This window comes from Spea bombifrons, chromosome 3 (genome assembly GCF_027358695.1).
Source record: "Spea bombifrons isolate aSpeBom1 chromosome 3, aSpeBom1.2.pri, whole genome shotgun sequence".
Lineage (NCBI taxonomy): Eukaryota > Metazoa > Chordata > Amphibia > Anura > Pelobatidae > Spea > Spea bombifrons.
This window is the reverse complement of record NC_071089.1, coordinates 8,098,620-8,124,351: the sequence shown is the minus strand read 5'-3', so window position 1 is coordinate 8,124,351 and position 25,732 is coordinate 8,098,620. Positions and strand designations below refer to the sequence as shown.

General features: G+C 40.8%; 2 protein-coding genes across 2 annotated transcripts in view; one reads left to right on the top strand and one right to left on the bottom strand.

The window, feature by feature from the left end:
• Nucleotides 1-22,705, bottom strand: part of GPATCH2 (G-patch domain containing 2) — a 62,065-nt gene extending 39,360 nt beyond the window's left edge. Inside the window, exons 1-5 of the mRNA XM_053458691.1 lie at nucleotides 22,566-22,705; nucleotides 19,361-20,062; nucleotides 17,162-17,223; nucleotides 15,664-15,846; nucleotides 15,119-15,198 (exon numbers count right to left, since the gene is read on the bottom strand). Of these exons, the coding sequence (XP_053314666.1) occupies nucleotides 15,119-15,198; nucleotides 15,664-15,846; nucleotides 17,162-17,223; nucleotides 19,361-20,062; nucleotides 22,566-22,615 (1,077 nt within the window). The 5' untranslated portion in view covers nucleotides 22,616-22,705. The remainder of the gene's footprint in view (nucleotides 1-15,118; nucleotides 15,199-15,663; nucleotides 15,847-17,161; nucleotides 17,224-19,360; nucleotides 20,063-22,565) is intronic.
• Nucleotides 22,706-22,894: 189 nt separating this feature from the next.
• Nucleotides 22,895-25,732, top strand: part of SPATA17 (spermatogenesis associated 17) — a 67,842-nt gene continuing 65,004 nt past the window's right edge. Inside the window, exon 1 of the mRNA XM_053461011.1 lies at nucleotides 22,895-23,020. Within this exon, the coding sequence (XP_053316986.1) occupies nucleotides 22,926-23,020 (95 nt within the window). The 5' untranslated portion in view covers nucleotides 22,895-22,925. The remainder of the gene's footprint in view (nucleotides 23,021-25,732) is intronic.

The following is a 25,732-nucleotide window of genomic DNA, read 5'->3' as shown; positions in this document are numbered from 1 at the left end:
GATGAAATACAATATGCTCAGGCTTTTAATTTGAAAGTCGGCGTTCCGTCAAGACACTAAAACGCTCCAGAATCTGCATGTGTCTCTTGCCTTTAGGCGAAGAGGTTCAGTCGGAAATGAAAGAGAAAAATGAATGAGCGACGGAGTGTCGGAAGGTTGAAGAGCTAGATAGATGCCCGTGTTTTGAAGAGATGTAAAATACCTTGAGAATTTCTCTTTAATCATATCCGATTAAGACATGCCTAAAAGGGATTTTGTATGGGAATAACGACAGATAAACAGGTTGCGTGAAATATATCCAACGCACGGGAGATCGATTGAAATATACAACAAAAGGCTGTTTAGTAAAAAGCGTAACTCTCTCGGCCGAGATCCAAACACTGACTGAGTAGAGGACCATCCGGAAATTGAGTTCTTCTGAATCATTCTGATTTTGGGGGGAGCTTTCACATTACTTTCCCTTAAATCTCTTACTTCCCATAACTCCCCAGTTAGCCGGCCAAGTTGGAAGCCACACAAACATACATACATATATATATATAATTTTTTTTTTTTTCTCAAGACAAATAGGAATTATCTGAAATAACTTTCATACATAACACAATATTAGAACTAAAATATAAGACACTAGGCGAAAATATATATAACATCCAATTATGCACTCTGGTGACCGCGACTACATTTTTGAGGATATAATAATAAATCATTTGGGAGCTGAGAGATTTACAGTTAAATGGATAACCCCCCCCAGTATATACCACATATAGGTAGGGGGCACTTTAAAGGCCAGAGGACGCCCGACGACAATGGATGGACATGCCCGGCCCACCTATACACATGTGGCCAGGCTTTGGAGGAACGCCAGGACTCTGTTTCTAGGCAACAGCAGTATTTCAATAAACTTCTAAACAGTTTTTAAGAGACAGATGTTTTTATTTTACGCCTCTCTTTATGATGCAGAACTTATCTGGGGATACAGCTACAGCACTAGTGAGATCGCAACGGACAAATAGATTTTTGTGTCATTTACAATGCTTCAGCGCATGCTCTGAGAGAATTTTATTACAAAAAAAGCAGAACTTGTGCAAAGTTTGAAAAGTGGTCTCATCACCCTAGCAACCAACGGAACAGACCAATCAGCAGGAGCAGTCTATAGATTTCTAGGTCCAAAAAACAAACAAACAGAAAAACATCTGAACCAATTTTATACATAGCTCCCATTTTTGGGGAATTTAAGGACTTTGTAGAACACCGTCATATGCTCATACCCAGCAAACATTCTGAGCTCCTAGAAAAGACTCTCCTAAACAGCTGTACTCGAGAGGTATGACGGTATATCTGGGTAGCGAAAGGAAGGAAGGATGAAAAGTAAAATGTAGGATATACAAAAAAAAAAAAAAAAAAAAAAAAAAAAAAAAAAACTGGGCTCACAATCAAAAAGCATCCTGAAGAACTCTATATTCCCCTCGCTGTGTTTCCAATCTGGTGCGTTTTTTCACCATGTAAACGACGTGAGTTTTTAGAAAATATTTAAATAACGCCGATGTACCTAACTTTTAGAAAGGGGCTGAAGCTCGCGTTACCCAGATCCAACTGCCCCGATATATAGTCCAATGAATGTTTAACAGCTAAGCTGTAAAAGGCAAAGCTTAGCATGCCATGGGTTAAAAATGGCATTACAAGAGGTTAAAGTTTTGTTGTTTTAAATACCAATGCCAAACAATAGCGTAAAGCCATATTGTCCCTCAGCATGGAGCGATCAGATACCCGACTAAAATGATGGACAGCCATGCTCCACTGAACAGGAAAAAAAACCCATTTACTCCATGCCAGATGGGACCTACTGGATGCTTCAGCACAAACAACTCATCTTTCTTTGGACCTTGTTGTCCGGCTCTGGCTAGCCCCAGCTTATAATGATGGATATCAAGTCTGCTATAAAGTGGGTGACAACAGCCGCCTTGTTATAGCTGCCAGTCTTCTCGTCTTGTCATTATTACAGATGGAAGATTTATTGGAGTTTACTGTTGTGCACGGAGTCCAGCTATTTGCAATTCATCATTCGGTGCGGAAGGTGTGATGTACTGACCATGGAGGTAATTGCCAACTCCACCTGCTTCTGGAAATTAGAAAGATCGCTAGGTAGGCCTAAAGACGCGCATTTCTTTACGCCTTACCCCACGCTCTGGAAGATTTGGGATGTGCCAAATTTCTATACGTACAAATTTGTTGGGTATCAGATCCTATTCGCATCATTTATTTTGTGTGTGGAAAGGGCTAACAAAAAATGGCTACAAAATAAAGGCACACATTCGTAGTATCTGGATCTGGAATAATTATTGGGAGTCTAGAACCAATTTTGATGCCAAACAGAAATGGAGATTCTAATGGTAACCGGGTAAAACATACGCAGTGCCATCCACAAATATTGGCGCCCTTGGTCAATATGAACAAAGAAGGCTGTAAAAAATGTTTGATCTTTTCTATAAACAATACAATAGACAAAAATAATCTGTTCTCGTAAATATCAAAAATTGCAAACACGGGTTTATCCAGAAAATAAATAATATATATATATATATATATATATATATATTTTTTTTTTTAAAGTTAAATATATATGTGCCACAATTATTGGCAACCTGTTAGTCAATACTCGCTACCTCGCTTTCCAAGATAACAGCTCTGAGTCTTCTCACGTAACGCTTGATAAGACATGGCAAGGGATCCGAGACCATTCCTCCATACGGAATCCTCGAGATACTTCAAATTACGAGTCCAACAACTGATGGACTCTTCTCTTCAGTTAGTTCACCCCACAGGTTTCCTTGAATATACGGCGAGAATACCATTTTTTACTTCATTTTGATGTTTGTTTTGGATCATTGTCCTGCCGAAAGATCTGCCATTTTAAGCTTTGGGCAGAGGCAGTCAGGTGTTCATTTAATATCTGTTGATATTTGATATTTGAGTCCATGATGTCATGTGTATCTTAACCAAATATCCAGATCCTCTGGTAAAAGCGCCAAAACATTAAAGATCCAACCACCATGTTTTTTTTTCCCATAAGGCACCAAACCCTTCTCTGGTATATTGTCAAAAGACTGTTGGTTTCACCCGGCCATAGAACGTTATACCATTTGAAGTTCCAGTTGTGTCTGGCAAACTGAAGACAGTTAAGTTTGGTTTTGGGCGAGTAGAGGCTTTTGGTTTTTTTTTCTTAAACAAGGACATTTTCTAAGTGACCCCAAACTTTTGAATGAATATAGATTATATCTATATATTTATACATATTTATATATATCTATATATATATATATATATCTATCTATATATATATATCTATATAGATATATATATATATATATATATAGATATAGATATATATATATCTATATATATATATAAAATGGAGGGTTGTTAGGAGAAGCTTTCAGGACTTTGAAGCCAAATGTTGATTTCAATGAATAAGCAGAAAGAAAATGTAACGTGTTTTCCTTTTTTTTAGCAATTTCCAATATTTTTTTAAAAAAACTTTAGGTTTTCTGTTTTTATCTGCACACTTAAAAAGGGACATGCCGTGGTCCCCTGAAAAACTAATGCTTATGAAATTACTTTGCAAATCGTTCAATCGTAAAAATAAACACATAAATAAAATACTTGACTTAGGGAGAAGATGCAGCTCCAGAGCAGCAGAAGACCGCTTCCTCCAGCCTGATTTCTTCTCACTAATTGGCCAAATCACACGCATTAAAGTGCATTCGGCGGCTGGCGTGTTCCCGTAACATCTGCTTGTTTTCCCCTAACTCCTTGACCTTTTAATGCAATTTTAATTACCTGTAGCATAACTGGTGCAGGACTCCACACAGACCTAAGACTGGGAGTGTACGTGAAATTTACATAGCAGTTACAACTGAAGCGCATAAAAAATATAATATAACATTTTAAATCGATTTGGGTTACAAAAGTTGACTATTGAATTTACCTACTTCAACCAAACAAACCCCCCAGCTTTCTAACTTTACAAAAGGAATAATGTCACCCTAACTCAGGCGTAGCCACTTGCGGGCACAGTCACTTGTCAGCTCAATTAGTGCTCATGTGCAAACAGATCATGTACAAAGAAATAAGGTTCTGACGTTATCTCTGCCAACAAGATAATTACGCAGCCTTCGTTTAGCAGCAGGGCAACAGGACTGCCGCAACAAATGAACGGGGCCACATTTGCAATTCATGGTGTGTTTTCTCGTTTAATGCCATTTGTCTTACTTCAAGTGAATATTTCCATTAGAAGTTTTTTTTTCTTCTTTCCTCCAGTAGCAAGTTTCTGGTTTGGCTCCAGAATGATATCATTCTAATAAAGTAGCGTGTCACTGCCTCGTACCTTTTATATCTCCTGTTGCTAAGTGAAAATCTCTGGTTACTTTCCGTTTGTGAAGAGATTTGACCAATGGAGGCAACGGAACCATGTACGCTGCCTTCAAAAGTCTGGGGTCACTTAGCAACTACAGTTTTTAATTCAGTAATAAAATATTTTAGAGGAATGACCAAAATATATTATCGCAACAAAAGTTAACTTTTTTTTTGTCCTATTTTCTCTTGCTATAGCTCGGTGGAAAAGCAAAAAAAACATTTGTACAGACCTATTATGACATTATTGGTAGGGCACCAGCAGAAGCCATGGTGCTATTAGAACGAGGGGAGGCAACAGAATTAAAACCAGATCAAACTTAAGGGGAGGAGAAGGTTTTTCACCATCTTAAGATCTATAGTTTTCCTAGCCTTGTCTTAAAAGCCACAGAAAAGCACAGAGACGACGCCAAGAACGTCTGTAAGAAGCAGCAACATCAAAATGCAGCTCAGCGAAATCATTTCCATGCAGAGCCATTGTCTACTAAAGTAAATGAATTCTGGCATAATGGAATGATAGAGACGTGAAAGAATTACTGGCATATACACATACAAGGCAAAAAAAAAAAAGATGGCTAAATCCAAATTAAGATGTTCGCTATGAAGTTTCCAATAGGACCTTGACATGACTGTTGACCTACTCATGACACCATCACACCAGTAAGGATTTGGAATTCTATTAGTTTTACCAGAGGAAAAAAAAAATAGAGTCAAGGAGTCACCAGGAAAGCAAATCTATATCTTCTACTCCATCAGCCAATTACTGTTGTTAAAATGGAATTAGATGGGTATTGACAATGCTGCTCGGATAAGGATTAAGAAGGCGACTGAGTATACAACTAGCACTACTAGGATTTTCTCCTCATTCTTCGCAGACGTAAACATATGTGAAAAGGGAAAGCGCCGCGTGCATTATGCATTAGCGGCTCGCTAATCGGAGCCACGGAAGGTTGTTTCTGCTTGGCTAGCCGTCGGATCGGCGGGCTTTCAAGTAAAATATCCCAGTTTACAAACAAACAATAGAAAGGCAGCACGGATTACACATTCCGCCAGCATCGCTGTCCAGGAACGTGACGCAAGGGGAATGGTGGCTGCCAAACGCTTGACTACTTCATTTGTCTCCGCAAAGTACGGAACGCACAGCAAAGTTTTTAAAGACTGAGCAAAACTTTTTAACTCGTTTTAAGGGTTCAGTGAAGCAAATCAGGACTTGTTTGAACATCTTGTTGTTCTTCAGACCCAAGATCCGCTGGTACGTCAGGGAGCAGCACTGGTTACTGAACACGCTCAGTGCTAGTGTATACACATGCAATGCGTTCTCCCGGCAGGCGGTTCCAACAACATAGAACTTGGAGCAGATCGGCCCCATTCGGCCCGTCTAGTCTGCTCATTTCTCCTGCTGTAAAAACTCAATCTTAATCAGTCGTTGGTCTCGTCTTAGATTCAGAAGCCATATGCCTATCCCGTGCATGTTTTAATTTCCTTACTGTATTAGCATCTACCACTTATGCAGGTAGGCTGATCAGCTTATCAACCACCTTTGGCAAAGGTAGGTCTCATGAGGTTATATACATTTTTTTCTCTCTGAAGTATCTAATGGGATAAATAGGCCTCTCAAAGCGGAGCTTCCATCATTTATCCTTCCTGTAGGTGTCACATATATAAACTTAAAGTAAGTTTTCCGGCACTACTTAAAGAACAAATATAAGTATACATATTTATACACCAACACGTAGAGTATATATACTCCGTTATATACTTTTTCAATTTAATTTGCAAGTGCACATCTTGCTCAATATACCTAAAATACCATATTTTTAAATCCATAAAAATGCTTTGAGATGGATGAACACACACATAAATAAAATCAAATCAACTCAGTACATTTCACCTGACCTGCCAGATCTTTTTAACTTATTGGAGAATTTGCTAGATTTAATATTGACACAGCGATGTGTAAATCAATAGTTTCAGAATGAGCGATATATTTTAATTTAAAAATGTTCAGACTGCAGCAGTAAATCTATGCACTTAGCACATGCACATCATCAGAGGCTTTTGCCTGCTGAAATACAGTATTGAAATAAATGATGGCATAGCGAGCAGACCCAACATACCGCGCTAACCTTACATTATCTCTCCGGTTTTTAATCAAAGCATGCGAGAACTCGCCTTAACTCCTCGATGGCCGGACAAACCGAGGCGAGCGTGATAATTAACGCTTTCAGTGCCGTAAAAGGAGAAATGACGCTTCCCAAGTCCTAACTATTACACTTATGTAAACTTGTTAATCACATTTGTACGCTTACAAACTGCCTGTTTTGTAGTTATGCTGTATGTACGAGCAATCTTGGGGCAACATACCTGTTTAAGATATCATACAAATATATAGGGAGAGAGATGTCATCATCAGGAGAGTCATGATGCAAAGAACAAGAGGTCATCCATTCAGATTTCAAGAATTGTAACTTAAAGCAGTGAAAAGGGTTTTTACAGAAAAAGAAAAATATACAGGTATTTTAAGTTATAGAAATCATGGGCCATTTTGGAGTCAAAAAGTAATTTTTCCCTTTCTGAGGCACAACTGGCAATCGCTTTGACCCCTTTCACCACAATTGACATACCAGGCACATCATGGAAATACATGCCGTACCTGGCACATCATGAAGTTAAATGCATTTAGAAAGCGATCAAATATTGTTTTCTTCTCCAAAAAGGTGTTACTGTAATGCCTCGATGTAGCGGCATTCAGCAATACAGACAATTGCAGCAGGGGCCCCATCTCATCGCTCCCTGGAGCGTCAATGTGTGCTATATTAAATATAGCGCCGACTGTCTGCTTTAAAATAAGCGAGGAGGTGATCAAGGGCGTTAATGAAATGCCTCAATATTGATATGGTTTGATGGGGTAAATAAAATTAGCTGACTTTAAATATGTCCCAAATAGGACACGGGGGCTGAATTTTTATCTTGTCAAAATTCCAAGTTGAAAAACTGAATTGCACATGCCCCCCAAACAAAAAAAATAAAAATAAATAAAAAAACACATTCTACCACAAAGTTTGAGAGGCTGGTGGTAAAATTACTGCATGGAAAGATTAATACAAGGATTTTTAAATACCCTGGGAGGTCTAATTTTAAAATAAAGAGTGCTTTGTAAGTACTTCAACATGCATTAAAAAAAAAATTACAGGAGGGGAGGTACTTTACATTAGGTAGAAGCTGCAGCTGCCACCCTCCTCTGTGGTCTGTCACTTCTCATTACTGATTGTCTGCTTGAAGTAGCCAATCAGAGGCAGGAAAGCTGTCCTTTTAAACGAACACGAGGAAGGAGGCCGAGAGAACTGGAACGATGGTGGTAGAGGTGGAAAGTGCAACCACTGATTTCAATATGTGCACTTCTGTGCCACTGATTGGCTGCTTGTCACAAAGAACAGCTGAACCACGGAGGAAGAGGGCAACTGCAGCGGAAGAACGCATATTAAAGTACCCACAGAGGGTTACGGTTACTCAGAGTACTTTAATATACATTTGTCTATAGTGTTGGCGTCAGGGACAGTAAGCGGTCCCTTTGAGGGTGCCGCTACGATGGAAAGGAATGGGTTTCTAATTTCGGCCATGCCTCTTTCTACATACGTCAGGCCTACTTTACAAAGCTCCGACTGCTTCTGTCCGTTTGCTGACCCTTTTTGCCCTGCCTTTTATTTTTAGAACACTGGGGGGGGCAGATTAGCAAACGTCTGTCCTGAGTGGCAGCAATCAATGAACTTACAAAACAATTTCTTAACTTATCAAGAGTAACACGTGAAATAAAATGTTACATGGCTAGGTGCACCCAATCTGTTCAAATGTCTAGACATAACATACGTTGAAAGGCAGTTTGAAAGCATCATTAAAAACAAATCAGCCATCTGGACAGAAATGACTGATCAAGAGGTATAGTTTTAACTGTTCATCAAGTTTTTTTTTTGTTTTTTTTTACTAATCTTTTGTCATTTAGTCTAAAAGCATTGACACTATGGCAACACAAACACTTAATAATATGGACGCCCTCCCCAAATCGCTGTATGGAAAACAAAACACAACATAATGACACTATTTTTAGTTTGAAAGGTAGGACCTGCAATTAATGTCTGATCCTCAACCTAACAAAACATCTGTTTTTCTCGCTATGTAATTAGTAAAATTAATGAACACTAATCCATCCGCTCAAATGATTTTTCGCTCCTCAAATCAATCATTTTAACACCCAATATGCTACAAAACTAACAACTATAGATCAAGCACAAATTACTCTCACTGCCTCGTAATTTAAGATTTATTTACTATGTTTGGTAGCAAGAACCATATTAACTGAAAAAGTGGATAAAATGGTAAAGAAAGGCCGATAGAGTGGGAGGTCCCGTGCGTGGACCTCCTCTGGATCCCCTATATGGAATGACCCTGGAATCTATTGGCGGAAGCATGGGCGTTGTGCATCACGTGGGGATAGGACTTCCTTCCCTGGTCCCTTGTGGCCAGGACGTGATGTCATAGCAGGGACATGTGACAAAGTCAGGAAAGGATACAGCATCTGTGTATAAAAGTAAAGCCAACAGGGTTACCGTGGGCACCCGTCTGCATTACCTTCACGGCGTGAACGGGTCTAACATGCCGTGCCCCCCCCCTTTCATTCTCTCTATTTCAAGGTTTCCATTATTATAAAATGCGGAATGGGTCAGGCCAGTCATTCCTTTAGATGTTACGTGGTTAGCGTTGATGGTTAGTGTCCGCACCAGCAGATTCCGTAGCACTCATTAAGGCCCCCTCCAACTACGTTAAGGTACCTACCGCGGTACCTGCTGACCAACTCCTATACGTTGGGCTTGTTAAGTTGGTTGGTTGGTTGGTATAAAAAAGGTGGAAAACAGGTAAAGTCAAAAGATAAGCTAATCAGAACAGAGCTTGGTTTACTACATAAAATACAGCAAGAGTGACTAAGGAACTTTTACGCGTATAACTCGGTGGGAAGATAAGGGGTGTATGACAAGTGCAATTTCCACAAGAGGAAACCATCCTTCATAGCTGACCCAACAGGTACCTTTCTAGCCGTGTTGTGGACATGCAACTCCAGTAACGCTTCGTTTCCACAAAGAAATGGAACGAGTCTGCGGCAAACATGAGAGCCGCAGTCCGATAACACAGCAGACATAACATTCCGCAAAGCCCTAAAGGATAAACGTCCTCGACGTAATGAAGAAAGGAAATACTCGACTTCATGGTGCATGAGTGGTGGATGCTTTGAATAACCTTCTAGAAGAAGTAACAGGAAGAAACACAGAACTTGATGACAGACAAGACCCATTGTAGTCTGCCTATTTTCCCGATGTAAAACCTCAAATCTTAACCTGTCCTTGTCTTAGATCCAGGAGCCATATGCCTGTCTCGTGCATGTTTAAGATCCCTTACGGTTTTAGTAAGCAGACGTGGTAGAGACTAATACAGTGAGGGAATTTAAACATGGATGCTATAAACATATAGCTCTCGGAGTGAAGACAAGACCAAAGATGGATTTAGGATGGAATCTATCCATAAGGAAAAGGACTAGATGGGCCAAATGGGTCTTATCTGCCATCAAATTCTATCCTTCTATGTAACGCCTTAACCAATGCGAGTCTTCATAAGAAGGAAAAGAGGAAATCTTCCAGGTTTCACCTGAAGACATCACATCGGAGTTCAAGGGTATTAAACGTATAAAGAGACTGCAAGGAAAAAGTACCAGGTGGTGACTTCCAACTTCTTGAGTAGAAAATGGAGTCCAAGTAGATTTTCTAATTTACAATGAATCAAAAGGGAAACGTCGGAGCGTGGCCAAAGAGGGCCAAAATGTATCAAAAAGCAAATGAATAAACAGTTGGTTTGATTTATTAGGGGAAATTGCAATAAATTTTCCGGGGATAGATTGATTTTAGGTAAAGGTATAACTGACAATTTATCGGGCGGGAAGATGCATTATTTTCCAATTGTTATCCGCCTCCAGTAAAACTGATTTGTGTCCCATTGTATTTTATGGAAAACCAGAGAGCAACTTCAGTGATTTAGATTAAATGTATTAATCATAACCAGACAGTGTGAACTATATATCTACTATTAAAGAAGTTTTTTGACATTTAATTCTGTAGCAATATTTTGGGCTCTGTACCGCTCTCCTTAAATCCAATTCCTGCCACAGTCGGGAGATTTTTTCCCTTTTAATTTTATGAGGCTTTACAGTAGCATTTAACCGCCCATGCGGTAAATAATGCAGGATTAGAAATATTTAGTGTTTTGTTTCCCTTTGAGGAGCGACAATCTATCACGTCGTGTCATATCATGCCCTCCCGTATTCTCCTTTTATACCCGCTCTTCTATTTCCAATATTTTGGGCTTTATGGCACCTATTTTAGAATAATGGAAAGAGTGAAAGAAAAAAAAAGAAAAAAAGAAAGAATCTGATGAGACAACCTTGATGCCTGTTGGAGGAAACCATGGAATGAGAAAATTTGGTAGGGGGAAAAAAAATACAAAAAAATAAATAAATAAAAATATATATATATATATATATAATCTTTTGTGCCTTTATTTAAAAATAAGACATTAGCCCTTTGAATGGCAAAAAAGTGACACATTTAATCATTTTCTATGTAAATATATTTAAAAGGGCTTAGCCCAGTGAGCTTCTGCTCCAATAGTACATTGGCGTGCGTGATGATTCTTGATGTCACATCGCTGAGTGAACTATTCATTATGCAGGGTCAGATCAGGCATTCTTGCAGGGAAATTTGCCACGGATAGTCCTTTATATGCGATTTCAAGAGGCTGCAACCCCAAATCTCCTACCAAGTATTTCTTTAGTGATTAAAGCCTAGAGAGACATTTCTAGCGATGGTAATTGGTTTGGGGAAAGGACACATATTGAAAGTCTAAGATGAATGTGGCATCTCCCATTGGCATCACACATAGTGATAAGTAAGTGTGTGTGTTGGCGAGGGAGCATGTGTACATGTATGCACTGGCATGTACGAGGGAGAGCGAGCATACGGCGTGGACCAGAACTGCGGCCACGGGAAAATTCTCTGAAAAACACATGCAGCGCTTCAGTAACGGCAGATCTAGCATCCTACTGCTCCCCAAAACAGAACCAAACGAGAGGTTAAGACAAGGAACAGATGAACAGTCTCATAGAAAATGAAAGAGTCAAATAATAAAAAGCACAAGTATTTAGCCATTCGAACATCGAAATTTAACATTCTAATGAAAGTCTATGGAGGAATGGACTTCATTAGCATTAGAATCAGCTCAGCGTGGTCGTTGAGCAGGGAAAGTCACTCAAAACATCACATGACTGACAACAATGGCGGCCTCCGGGTAAAAAATTATACAAACTATTTTTCAACGCTAAACTACATTACTGAACACAGCTCTGTATAGAACACTCATTTTTTTTCCCAATTGAACTTCCCCTTTGACAACAGCTCTATGTTCCAATATTATATTATATATATAAAATTTGTTCCCCCAAACAAACACATCGCAGAGTGTCAGATTTCTGTAAGCAAGAAGAGTAGAACCGACAAAAAAGATCTGGTAAATACTGCCTTTATTTGTCAAGACAAATAAATATAATAATAATAATAATAATAGATATTTGTGTACAGGGTATAATATTGCAAGCAAGGGACTGTTCATTTCATTATGGTGCGAGGACATGAAGCACTGCATGGAAGGGTTATTATAATATGTTAACGCATTGGTCTCTGACCTTTGACCATTACGCTATAACTCAGGGAAGAATGGCCTTTGTTTTTTATTTTTGGTTGACTGCTTGCTTGGCCATAGCAGGGATTTGTAGCTCATTCTCTAGGCTTATTGCAATCTCATTCGGGTATTTTATAGGGGCTATTACAACTGATAGATTAACTTCACGGCTGCGGTGATACATCGCTAAACCACAATGAACAGAGAAATACACCAACATCTACTTAACAATGGTTCGGACAAATTGTTAGATTTCAAACAGCTTTTATATTGCTCATGTCTAGCAAAATGCAATACTTTGTAAAATAAAAAGATTAGAGGTAAATATGTCCGCATTGAAATAGCTATAAATGTTGCATAGACTGCCATTCAGAATTTTGGGGTCACTTAGAAATGGCCATGAAAGATAAGTACTTTGTTTCCATTGAAATAACATGAAATGGATCTGAAATCTGGCGCAGACGGGGTTAATGTCGTAAATGACTACTGTAGTTGGGAAACAGCTGATGGAATATCTTCATAGGCTCCAGAGGCCCTTTATCACTCCCATCACTCCTGTGTTCCAATGGCCCTTTATCACTCCCATCACTCCTGCGTTCCAATGGCCCTTTATCACTCCCATCACTCCTGTGTTCCAATGGCCCTTTATCACTCCCATCACTCCTGCGTTCCAATGGCCCTTTATCACTCCCATCACTCCTGTGTTCCAATGGCCCTTTATCACTCCCATCACTCCTGTGTTCCAATGGCCCTTTATCAATCCCATCACTCCTGTGTTCCAGTGGCATGTTGTGTTGGCTGATCCAAGTTTAAAAGGATAATTGATGGTTAGAAAACCCTTCTGTGATTATGTTAGATAGAAATGGCCGTGTTTCCCATGAAAACAGATAAGTGAACCCAAACCTTTGAGAAGTAGCGTATAAGTATATTTCTACTTATCGAGGGCTAACAGATTTATTTAGCACTTTACCACTTACAGAATAATAACAGGGAGGTATAATAAGTTCTATCATGTAAGTGGTCTACAGACCTTTTGATTGGAGTACAATAGGTACGGATAGATACATTAGGAGGCCCCAGCGCGTGGAGCTTACAGTCTAAGCAGTAGTAGGGAATGAGCAGAAGGATACAATAAAGGGGGGTGCATCTGAAATCATAGTATATAAGTTGCTGTCGCGTTACATTGAAGAGATGTTCTCTTAACTTGCTTTTTATGTTATGGAGAGCTGGAGCTTAGCAGAGATATGTACTGATGAGAGAGAAGATGGTATAGAGCAGTTGCTGTATTGGTAAATAGGTATATGGCAGTATATTAGACGAAGTATTGAATGGGGATGAGTTCAATAATGCATCATCTGCTTACCAATGCAACTATAACCACCGCCAGCCAGCCTGCCGGGGAACATGCACAGAATGCGCTTCCACTGACTAACATGGGTGCACTTTACTGCCAGCAAACGACTGCTTGAGCGGAGGGACAGCGTTTTAGGAGGCCAAGTTCCTAAGTATTACTATTCACTCTGCATCAGCAGGCCAGTATTGGACATAATAATGTCCCTTTAAAAATGACCTTAAAAGGGATCAAGAACTTAATGAGAGAACCTTATCTCACATCTCCTAACAGCAGCAAGTTAAGATGACTGCGCCCATGCTATAAGTTTAACAGAGAACCACATAGCGGAGTGCAAGGTCGATAACGTACGTTACATTAAAAGGTCATTTAGCATAATTGAACATGGAGAATGACCCGAGATGTTAAAAAAATTCCTTACAGTAAGTGCCAAGAAAGAGAGGCATCGCACCTGTGTCATATCTAGTCACTTCTGAACAAAAAAAATCTGATTATAACAAAAAGGGAGGCACAACAGCGATTTTCTTTGTTTTCTTAGATACAGCATATATGCAGAAATTACAAAAGTTAAAGTTTTTGGATTCTGGGGCAGTTCTTTCAATGCTTTCAGACTCATTTCCAAATTTGCTCCAATAGCACCGTACAACAGAAGTATTTCCCAACATGACTTGCAATAATATGTATTGTTTCTATAGTGCAATCATATTCCACAGCACAGTATCAAATATTAAAATAGCTTTAATTAGTTTGGATTTGGAGCCGTAAGTGTATCTTTAGGCAGCCACAACTCTTTCCTTTTCTCTGAAAGTAAATGGTTTCCGGATAGTATCCACATGGATTTCAAGGTAAACTTGCGTATTGACGGTTAGGAAGTTACTACGACCTTAGCCACACTCACACCAAGTTCAGATCCGATCAACAGATCAGAATAATTTAACTTGGGTGGATTTAACGAGCATGGATCTGCATTCAAGCAGCGCATTACACCTGGGAACATGCAGTGTGTCACTGCCAGTTACCAAGTCTTCAGGGCATCTTTTGATCTGTATCGTGTGTTGCGGGGTGATGTTTGGCTAACTCGCTGGCTCCTTATCCCTCTCCTGCTCCCACAAACATCTAGCCTTGCTCCCCCCAGCGGCATAACACAGAAGGGAGACAGCTAGGGTAGATCAGCCCTTGGTAAATTCCCAGGTATGGCGATCCCTCTATAAGCGACAACGTTGGTAACTCCAATTGCTTTGGACATGCTGCTGTACAACCTCAATCAGGGTCACAGAGAGGGGGAATTTACTGCATAAAACCCTCACTTTAATAACTGAACACGGTGAACACGGTATATAGAACCGATCGCCTTCTACTAAACCTGCGCCAGGACCAACTGAAGGACTTACTGAACCGGGCAATGCCAGCCCTACAGTTTCTGCCAACTGCCCCAAAGTTCTGTCTGTGATCTCGATTGGTGAAAAAAGCCCAAACCATGGTAAATAAAAACAGTGGACAGGATTAGAATACTGCAATCATATCTTCATACATTAGCATTTTCAAAGAATTTGACAGGATGCAGTAAAAATAAGACTGTACCAGAGAACTTGCGTTTGCCGGAGGCTTCCGAAGGTTTCTTGATTGTACGGCATGGAGACGACTCAGTCTAGCCTGGAAACCTAAAGACAAGAAAATGTATTAAAACAAGATAAATGGGTTCATCAATAAAATGTTTAGAAAAGTTTACGGAACTTTTTCACATTATTTTACCAATATACACTTCAACCGGTTTTTTTAAGGCAATACGGCACCTCCAAAGTGCTCTGGTTGGAAGGCAGCCCAATCTACATAGTAGATACGGATAAACAGGCACCCTTAAAATAAAATATACTTATTTAAAAAGTCAATGTAACGTGATCCGTGATAAAAAGCCCAACCACGGATGTATCCCTGGCCTATTCCGAGCCGGCTTTCTCCCTGGACAGGCTCTTCATAGTAAAGTCAGTGAGTTAATAATGTTTCATGTTAACTCACAATTAAGTGAATAGTCCCCACTATTTACAGACTAGAATAGACTGAGATGGACCCAGTAACATATGCGAGGTCATTACCAACAAATCTTTGCATTCGAGCGGAGCACTAACCTCTTTGGGCTGAATGTGACATGAGAGGGAAGGAGCCAGTTAATATGCTCTCAAAGACCGGGTCGGGAAGCTCTTTTTCTAGCTCGGCAGGGTTCTCCTGATCCCACCACGGTATTACCCCGGTGATGCCGCATGCTCCCCCAGGTTCACTTTCGTAGAACCAGTCGCTCTGTTCATCGTCACCTGAGAATAAAAGACACAACAGCACGTGAACGGAGGGTGCGATCGGACAGTCTCCAGGAGTTAATGCAGACCCGCTGACGGGGGCGCAATTGCTGAACTAATTATGAGTTTCAAGTAACTTAATCACATACTTCTTTCAAAACTAAGCACAAATAGCCATCAATGTATTGGAACATTAATTTGAGGCAATGGAATAAAGCAAAACCAAAAAAAGCCTCCGTGTGAAAAAGTATATCATTATCTAGGAAAGATAGAAAAACAGGTTTTTGTCCATGCCGGCCGGCATATATACTTATACATAATGTTGGCCAGCATGGACAAAAACCTGTTTTTCCTTCATTCTGTTGCAATAAACTTCCCTGTTGTCAGTCATGTGATATTTTGGGAGACATTTTGGGAGCTCAAACGCTACATTGAGCTGATGCTTTATGGCAATGCTAATGAAGTCTATCCCTCCATAGAGTCTCATTACTCAGAGTGTGTGACTGGGCGATTACGACAGAGCCATTCTATTGTTTCCCACTAGTAGATTGGGGCTTAGATAACAGAGCGAGAAGTCATAGAAATGGCTGATATGCAGATGCCTGAAAACATTTAAAAAAAAATAGAACTGTTTTTTTAAATAAGAAAATATAAAATATTATAGAAAATATATTTTTAAATTTGACCCCAGTAAGGAATAAAATTAATGGGAGATGCCCTTTATATTATAAATATAAAGTTAAAAAAAACAAAAACTATAAAGCATCTTTGTCCTACTAATCAATGATATTTAGGGTAAACACAGCTGCATTCATACAAAAATACATACAAGGTAAACAGTTTTAAATAAAATAAAAAAATAGTAAATAGAGATCCATATTCTTTAAGAAATATTTACTTAGCACCAACTTGGGAGTCCTGGGCAGCCCTTATTACCGCAAAGCCGTTAACATTACAGTCATAATGTTCATTCTGAATCGCATGTAATTATGTATAAACATATACGACACTCTACATAATTAAACAAGTAGCAAGGAAAAGAGGCAGAAGAGCTAATTACAACGAAACGTTCTATACCGTATATACCACTTGAAAATTAGACTTTATCAACTGCAAGGTAAATTATGTTCACAATTATTTGTTCAAACAAGCGTCATTATGATGTATAACATTATCCAATTAGCGGTGAGAATTACACCTTCGCTGCACGGAAAAGCCGCAATGTTTAGTCTTCTCTAACCGCATTAATTAAAAGAGGGAAACAAAATGTTTCACCAATTAGCAGGTTTCAATTAGACCTAATTCCGCCGGCTGAGAATACGTTTTTCAATACCTTGGCGTCCCTCGTCGTTGGTAAACAAGCCGGCATCACTGCTGCTTATACTGCTCGATTCACTGAAACAAAACAAAAAAAAAAAACATTAAAACACCATTATATATAATATATATATATATATACACACACACACACACATATATATATACACACATATACATACATATACACACACACAATTTATATATGTTTAATATATATTATATTTATATGTATGAAGACTAATAACTGCATACAATGGAAAACTATTGAAACACATGACATTTTTATCCAGGCATAATCTTTAGGAGCCCAAAGAGGACACCTCCAAACAGATCAATACGAGATGGCACAAAAACTTAGATGCCAGAACAAAGTTAGGAGCCATGACAGCCGTAAGGAAAATGGATATAATCATATTGGTCCAAGTCTTTACTGGGCCAGAAGCCTATGCAGAGACACGAGATTTCAGGACAACAGATGTCTTTTTCCTTTACATCTGAAGAAGAAACTTGTGAGGTCCTGAAACCTTATGCAAAAAACATCTTATTCTCTGCTGGTCCAATCAAACGTATCGAGTTTGGCTAAAGGCTCCGACCATCTACGTCCACGCAGATTTGCAAAAATTAGGGAAATGTGTATTAAATGCGATTTTAGACTAAATCCAACTTGTTTGTATCTTTATGCAGCAAATGGATTGGTACATAAATCTGTAGGACTGTACTGAGCCTTAACTAAGAGGTAGAGACCATCATATGGTAGTAGAGACATAACAGGTGCATTTCATTCATTTTTTAAAGGATTAATCTACAATTTGGCTCTACTGACTTTTTGAACTATGACTGCCAGAAAGTTCACACCGGATTTATAAAAGATCATTTACAATTTTATAAGTGATGATTGATGAGCATATGCCAGATAATGAACAAAAGCTAGGCAGGAGGGTTTAAACTCCTGCATCTGAATGGACAACAATGTATCATAGCATGGGGTGCACACCATTTCAGCAGAGGTTAACCTCCAGGTTCCCAGACACCACCCAAGTCATTGAGACAATTGCCACCGGACATAAAAACACTTCTTCTCACAGGTATGAAAGCCGACATTACAAAACATAATAATGACCCAAACCTTGGACCATGGAAGAGAAACAGCATAGATAGGCTGCGAGTATAAGTTTTGATGACTTATAATCATGAACACACACCATCACACATTATTGTATACACTGAATACATCATTTAAATATTCAGAGTGTGGGGTGGGAGAAGTATGGGAACCCCTAGGCTCATCACTTCAACTAAAGCTAATTGGAGTCAGTGGTTGGCAAACCTGGAGTGCAATCAATGAAATGGGATTGGAGAGGTGTTTTAGAGATACTTTGACATAAAAAACCAGAACAAAAAACTCCTACAAAATTGTCTCCATTTATAAATGTATAAGTTGGTGGCCTTAAAAACGTAATAGAAGGTCGCAGAAGTGCTCTGAGGAAGCCTGAACAATGCAGCAGATTGTAGGGCGAAGCTGAAAAGGAGGCTGGGAAAGGATCTACCGACTACAGGAGAGGTCAGACATCTCTTTCCTGCCCCCCTCAGTCATGAGTATCTCTTATTTGAATTTCCTTAATCTAACAGCTGGACCGAGTCAATCAGTGGCAGAAAAGTTCTTCCACTGAAGTCAACGTAAGCACTTTCCTGCGACTGATTGACAGCTTAAGCAGCCAATCAGCGGTAAGAAAGTGCTCCCATAGAAATCAATGGGAAGACTTTACACATGTGAACTGGTGCCTAAACATACCCATAACCTCAGCATTCACTAGAGCCAGCTCTGCAGCTGGTCGGAGGCGAATACATAACACGCAAGCTAAACGCATCTCCTGTGGGGCATTTAGCCGGGCCTGAGGAAAGGGGCAAATGCATATAATAAAAAAAACAAACAAAAAACAACATTTGCATATGTCTGCATAAAAATTTAAAAGCGACCAAGCAGCTATATGCGATGGCTGGAGTGTTTGACATTAACACAACACTGGTCACAAAGCCTGAAGCACCCCACAATGTATCTGTTCTGTTTCCATATTCAAAACACTCCTTGGCACGAATAGCGGAGCATTACGTGACTTATTTCCATAAAAGGTGGGCCTAGACTTTGCTCATGAAAACAGTAGTCAAGCACAACATAATAAGTTGGAAATCACGAAATAAAAAAAACAAACACCTGTCGCTCATATTCTCATCAGAACCCTTCTGTTCTTCGTATTCCATTTTGTCTTTGTTTATATGACTTAGCTCCTCTCCTTCTACGACAACTCCCTCATCTGCAATTTCCAGGCCGTGTCTCGAGGCGGAGATTTTCCTTTTCTTGATTTTGCCTTTACTAATCTCTAGGTGTTGGTAATGCTTGCCATCATTGTCCATTGACTGATCTCGGCCCTGCGACAGTGACATTGGACTGGTGAATTCTGCCGGGGGATCTATTGCCATCCGTTTCACTTTCCGTCTCCTTCTCAGAGTTCGGCTTGCCAAAGAGTCTACAACTAAATCAGATTCGTGCCACAGGGGCCTTTTACCGCGTATGTTGTTCATGTTTGACGACGGTCGCCTTTTCGCGAGTAACAACTGATCATCCGAGTCGCTGTCTTTTTTACTATTACTGACACATTCCCGGTAATCTTTATTTTGCTCTTCTAGACTGGAGTCGGAACCATCGCTCAGGCAGTGCCCCGTTTCCCACGGGTGGTGCGTATTATCAGAGCGCCGCTTCCTTCCTCTCCGTTTCCTTGCTTGCCTTTTGAGAAGACACGAGATGCTTCGCGAGTGGTCACCAGTGTCGACAAAACATCCTCTAGCCTGCTCTGAGCTTTCTTCCAGCGCCGACACAAGGTCATGGACGAGCTCTTCCATAGTCCTACTGAAATGCCTGTAAAACAAATAAGGACCAATATAAATGAATCATTTCACAGCTGTTATCGCATATATATATTTATTTTATTTTATTTAATTTTTTGGTGCCCACCAGGTGAAAGCGTAGATGCCAGGACACAAGCGCCAGTTACCTTGGGTTTATCAAGCCATGCGTCACTTATTTTAATAAGCACAATTATGCAGGTTTATGTAATGTAGAGTACTGTAATGAGTAAGCGTTCGGTTAACCCATTCATATGATACAGCAAATAAAATTTAGAAATGCAGGTAGACCACTGAAAGACTTGAATAGCTTAATCAGGAAGACACTAGATCTGCAAACTACATGACGCCTATCAGATTTGGTTTACTAATAAAACTGTCTGTTACTTTTGTTCCTTAATTCCATCCGTTTGTCTGATAATAACAGAAGGTTCGTTGTGTGCAGCCGATGCCACTAATGTTGCCGCTTATGTCTGGATTCATTGATGAAGCAATCGGCGCTCTAGTCTGTGTTGCCCGAGGAAGCAGAGGGGCTTTGCTAGTATTGCAGGAGGCTACTGCGCACGGCATGGGGATGCCTGGGGGATGGGGGGACAAAATAAAATAGACCTGGACAGGTTTCAGATAATCAAATTCATGAATGAACTGTACAGATCTGGAAATGTAAAGCGACAGATCCACTTTAAGATATTTAAGGATAGATGCGGGACTGAGTATATTTACCAACAGCACGGCGCAAACAGGCATCGCCGGGCACATCACTAAGCTGATTATATAAACTGTATACTTGTTTGGGAACAGTTGCTATGTAATGACATATTGCTTAATACATCCGCCAAAGACGGAATACTGGCCAGCCTGGTGCCTCCAAATAATCATTGGAACGCTCGTAAGACACAGTATGATACAGTCATTACATGCATCCAAACGCATAAAAACACCGGAAATGCCAGGATAAAAAAAAATCATGAAATAAAATGTGAGCACAGCCTGGGTGAAATCTTTATCAGAGAGAATGAGAGGATATTACAAAGCACAGAACTTTAGGAGGGGGGGGGGACACAGACACAAAAAAACCATGCAAGCCTATCAAGCTCAACCCACATTTTGATCATTTTCTAATAGTGCCTCAAAAAAAGGGAAAGAATATTTCCTGACTCCAGTTTGGCCTCCGATTCCACTGGATCAACAAACTAATGCCGTCCTTATAACCGTTATATTGTAACCCATTGTAAATTATTTTTTGCTTTAAAATCATCCAGCCCTTCTTTGAAGACATTGGATCTGACAGCACAACCTCTATGTAGTGAATTCCACAACTTTACTGCTCTTACTGCAAAGAACCCCCTTTTAAAGATTCTTAGGGACAAGGAACCTTTCCATCTAGACAGAGAGCAGCAAATGTTGCACAAATCCTGTTTGGTCACGCTAACCCCAGAGCCACTAGAACGCCAACATTATTCATAAATGATTCAGTAAGGAGCAGAGAAAGCGTTCCTTTAAAGATCATTTTACTATGAATGTTAACGCAGGCATCGACACAGCAAGCAGGGACGGGCTTTCTCGCCTATTTGTTTAGGATGGTGTTAAGGATTTGTTTGGTGGTGTTTGGTGGAGCTAGAATATAAAATGTTTACTTCCCTGGTGGCCTAATATGAGATCAGAGACAAACTCCAAAGGCTCAGAAAGTAAAACATTCCCTAACCGCTAAACCTGTCTAAAGGGCCAGCGAAAGGCGACTTATAACATCGGCCCCTGGTGGATATTTGGTAAGAAAGCCAGACATCTCAGTAGTTTTATACCAAGAAGATGTAGCGATAAATAAACTTCACTCAAAAAGACGAGACCTAAACCCAGGTTAGTAAAGCCCTAAGTATCCCAGGCGGGGAAAGCATTACACAGCGTGGGTCTAAGATCTACTCTACTTGGCGTAACGTTTGTAGGCCGGAGGTGCAGTCCTTCCAGCGAGCAATGTGAGATCCTCACTGCCAGACTATACACAGCGGAGCACTGAGCGTTCCCTTCTTTCCTCTCTCCCATTCCCCCTTCCTGGCCAAAAGCAGGGCCCGGATCATGGAAGAACCGCTCCAGACATTCCCCCCACCAACAGTCCATGTGTACCCTACCCACTGACACCACAGACATTCAGTCCATGACAGTATACCCCACCCCCCACCGAACCTGATCAGACATCCTGGCACTGTAACCCACGCATTGATAAATTAGGCCGATAGAGCCCAGACTACCGTTAGCTCCCACTGCAGGGTGAGATAACCCCAGATACCGCGCATCACTAGGCCAAGACGATTCTGCTACCACGAAACATCACTATGCGGTATTAGAAAGGCAGGCTGAGTAAATGGCCATCGCGGAGTGATCAGCATCACCAGTGTCAGTGCCCTCGGTGCATGCGACGGAGTGAGCGCCTTCAAAGTAAGAGACGGGCACTCAGCGTCAGTGACGGACACTAAGTACCCTCGGTGAAAGTGCCACCAGCCCTCTCTGCCCTCACTCACCAGCTGGTTCCCTTGTTGGCTCGGATGTGTTTCTTAGCCACGCCAACCATGAACAAAGCTTGTGGTGCCCCCAGACCTGATCACAGCCAAGTTGGGGCAGCAGACTGAGCCACCATGACGCTTCCGGAACAGCAACAGCGACCTGTGGAGAAGGGAGCGGAAGTCGGACTAAACCAACGCACTGCTATATACTTCACTATCATTCAGTCCGGTCTGTGTGCTCCTTAACACGGGGCAGAGTGATACACTAATAATAGCAGCTAAAATAATGTTAACAGGGAGATTATGGCTTGTGATTACCGGAGTCGGAGAAATGTTTATGAAAGATCTCCCCCTCCGCGGTCGAACCAACCCGTTTCCATGGAGACGCGTCCAGACAGCTGGGACATGGCCACCCTGGAGAAGCTCCGCAGCCGCTTGGCTCACCTCAAAGTGGAGTATTTCCTAGAAAGCAGGTAATCCCGGGGGGTATGGAAAGGGAAGAATTACCCCCTGAACATACGCCCGTCCTAAACACCGGCGGTGGGCGAGTCCTGGAAAGTGCATATCTGCGCTACAACTCACACGATGCGCAGGCATACTTTGCCATGATCCATGGTAGCTGAAGGGACAAAGTGTATCTACCAGTGGACAGATTAACAAGAGAATGTCTGCAAATGCTGGGAGTTGTTGCCATGAACAACGTACATAAAGTGCCAAACTTTTGGGGACTTATTCACTTAAGGAAGAGTTGTTTTCCAGCTCCTTGACTTCACTATACATTATGAAAATGTATTGTTAAATCAGAGAGTGTTGAATTATACATTATACAGGGCCAGTTCAGCCCTTGCTGCTGGAGAAACTTATCAGTGTTGGCTTATTAGCGAGGGAGTCAAAAACAACTATTCTGCAAACCCTCCTGCCATCTCTCCCTTTAGTGAGTAAGGGCCTTTTTCTGATGTGTTGTGCTGGTACGGTACGTGCATTGCACAGGTAAAGGGACAGCACATGACCGGTAAACGGATGTATAATGTCCCAGACAGCCTCACCGCAAAACAACGCATATAAAATATATTATGAGAACTTGCAGCATTCTTTGAATATAAGAAATTCGGTATTTACCTTAAGGAGAAGCTGCAGCTACAGACAATTCTCACCACTAATTGGCTGCTTCAAGTGGCCAATCGGTGGCAGGAAACCACTCCTGTGTGATGCCAGCAGTATGCCATGCCAGTAGTGGAGCTGATTGGCAGTAAATATATCACCTGGCAAGGAGGTCTGTTCAGCCAATCATCTGGTAATGGAACATAGAGGGTGGGGGATGGGGCAAACGCAGAATGTAAATTTAAGGGGGGTATCATATGCATTAGAGTGCACGTAATGGCACATTATACCTTTACACAGGTCAGCATAAAATATGTATTCTATTGCATTATTAAGTAGATTGTATTACCGGGTAATTTCCATTTTAGACTACCTCTTGTAGAGAAGGCTAGAACTGCTTGAAGCCTGAGACAGCTCACGATTGACTTTTGAGACAGCCTTAAGGGGGATCTCTCATCATCTTTTATTACACGTATCAGATTAAAAATAACTTTTTTAAAGTAGTTGTGGTTTTTGCATTATGTTTTCAGGCAGCTGCGTATCAGTCATCTGTATGAGTTCTCACCGTTATCTGAGTCCAAACTACTAGACACCAAGTTGACTCTTTATCACTGCCTTTGGAAAATAATAGTATGGCTCAGTCTTAATCACCCAGCTGGTTACTCTGACTAATAAAACTCTATGGAGAAATGGACTTCATTAGCGTTGGCATAAGCAATCAGTTCAGTGTGGTGTTTGAGGTGGAAAAGTCAAAATATTACAAGACTGAAACCTCCAGGTTTTTGTCAATGCCAGGGTTACTACGATATACAGCTTCAGGGGTTATATTACTGTATACAGTGCTGGGGGTTATTACTGTATACAGTGCTGGGGGGTTATTACTGTATACAGCGCTGGGGTTTATGCTCAAGGATATTTTTTTCTGTGGGAATTTCCCTTTAAAAAATTTTTATTAAAAAACTCTATCCAATTCACAATAGCACATTATAGAGCTTCACCATCTGGATCCCCACTGACGAGGCCCATGAAGGTGGAAATGTACTTCTGGGGCTGTTGGTCCCAGTGGTGTAGTTAGGTTTTGTGCTGACAAGTGGTGGGGAAAAGTGCGGCCCATATTCAGGGAAATAGGATATAAATATATATATATATATATATATATATATATATATATATATATAAATATAAACATTATACACTACCGTTCAAATTTAGGGTCACTTAGCTGCTTTCATGGAAATTTCTAGCTGTAACATAATTGCAAAAGGGTTTCTAACGATCAATTAGTCTTTTAAACTTGGATCAGCCAACTTAACGTGCCATTGGATCACTGGAGGGATGGGAATGATAAAGGGCCATTGGAACACAGGAGTGATGGGAGTGATAAAGGGTCATTGGAACACAGGAGTGATGGGAGTGATAAAGGGCCATTGGAACACAGGAGTGATGGGAGTGATAAAGGACCATTGGAACACAGGTGTGATGGGAGTGATAAAGGGCCATTGGAACACAGGAGGGATGGGAGTGATAAAGGGCCATTGGAACACAGGAGTGATGGGAGTGATAAAGGGCCATTGGAACACAGGAGTGATGGGAGTGATAAAGGGTCATTGGAACACAGGAGTGATGGGAGTGATAAAGGACCATTGGAACACAGGTGTGATGGGAGTGATAAAGGGCCATTGGAACACAGGAGGGATGGGAGTGATAAAGGGCCATTGGAACACAGGAGTGATGGGAGTGATAAAGGGCCATTGGAACACAGGAGTGATGGGAGTGATAAAGGACCATTGGAACACAGGTGTGATGGGAGTGATAAAGGGCCATTGGAACACAGGAGGGATGGGAGTGATAAAGGGCCATTGGAACACAGGAGTGATGGGAGTGATAAAGGGCCATTGGAACACAGGAGTGATGGGAGTGATAAAGGGCCATTGGAACACAGGAGTGATGGGAGTGATAAAGGGCCATTGGAACACAGGAGTGATGGGAGTGATAAAGGGCCATTGGAACACAGGTGTGATGGGAGTGATAAAGGGCCATTGGAACACAGGAGTGATGGGAGTGATAAAGGGCCATTGGAACAC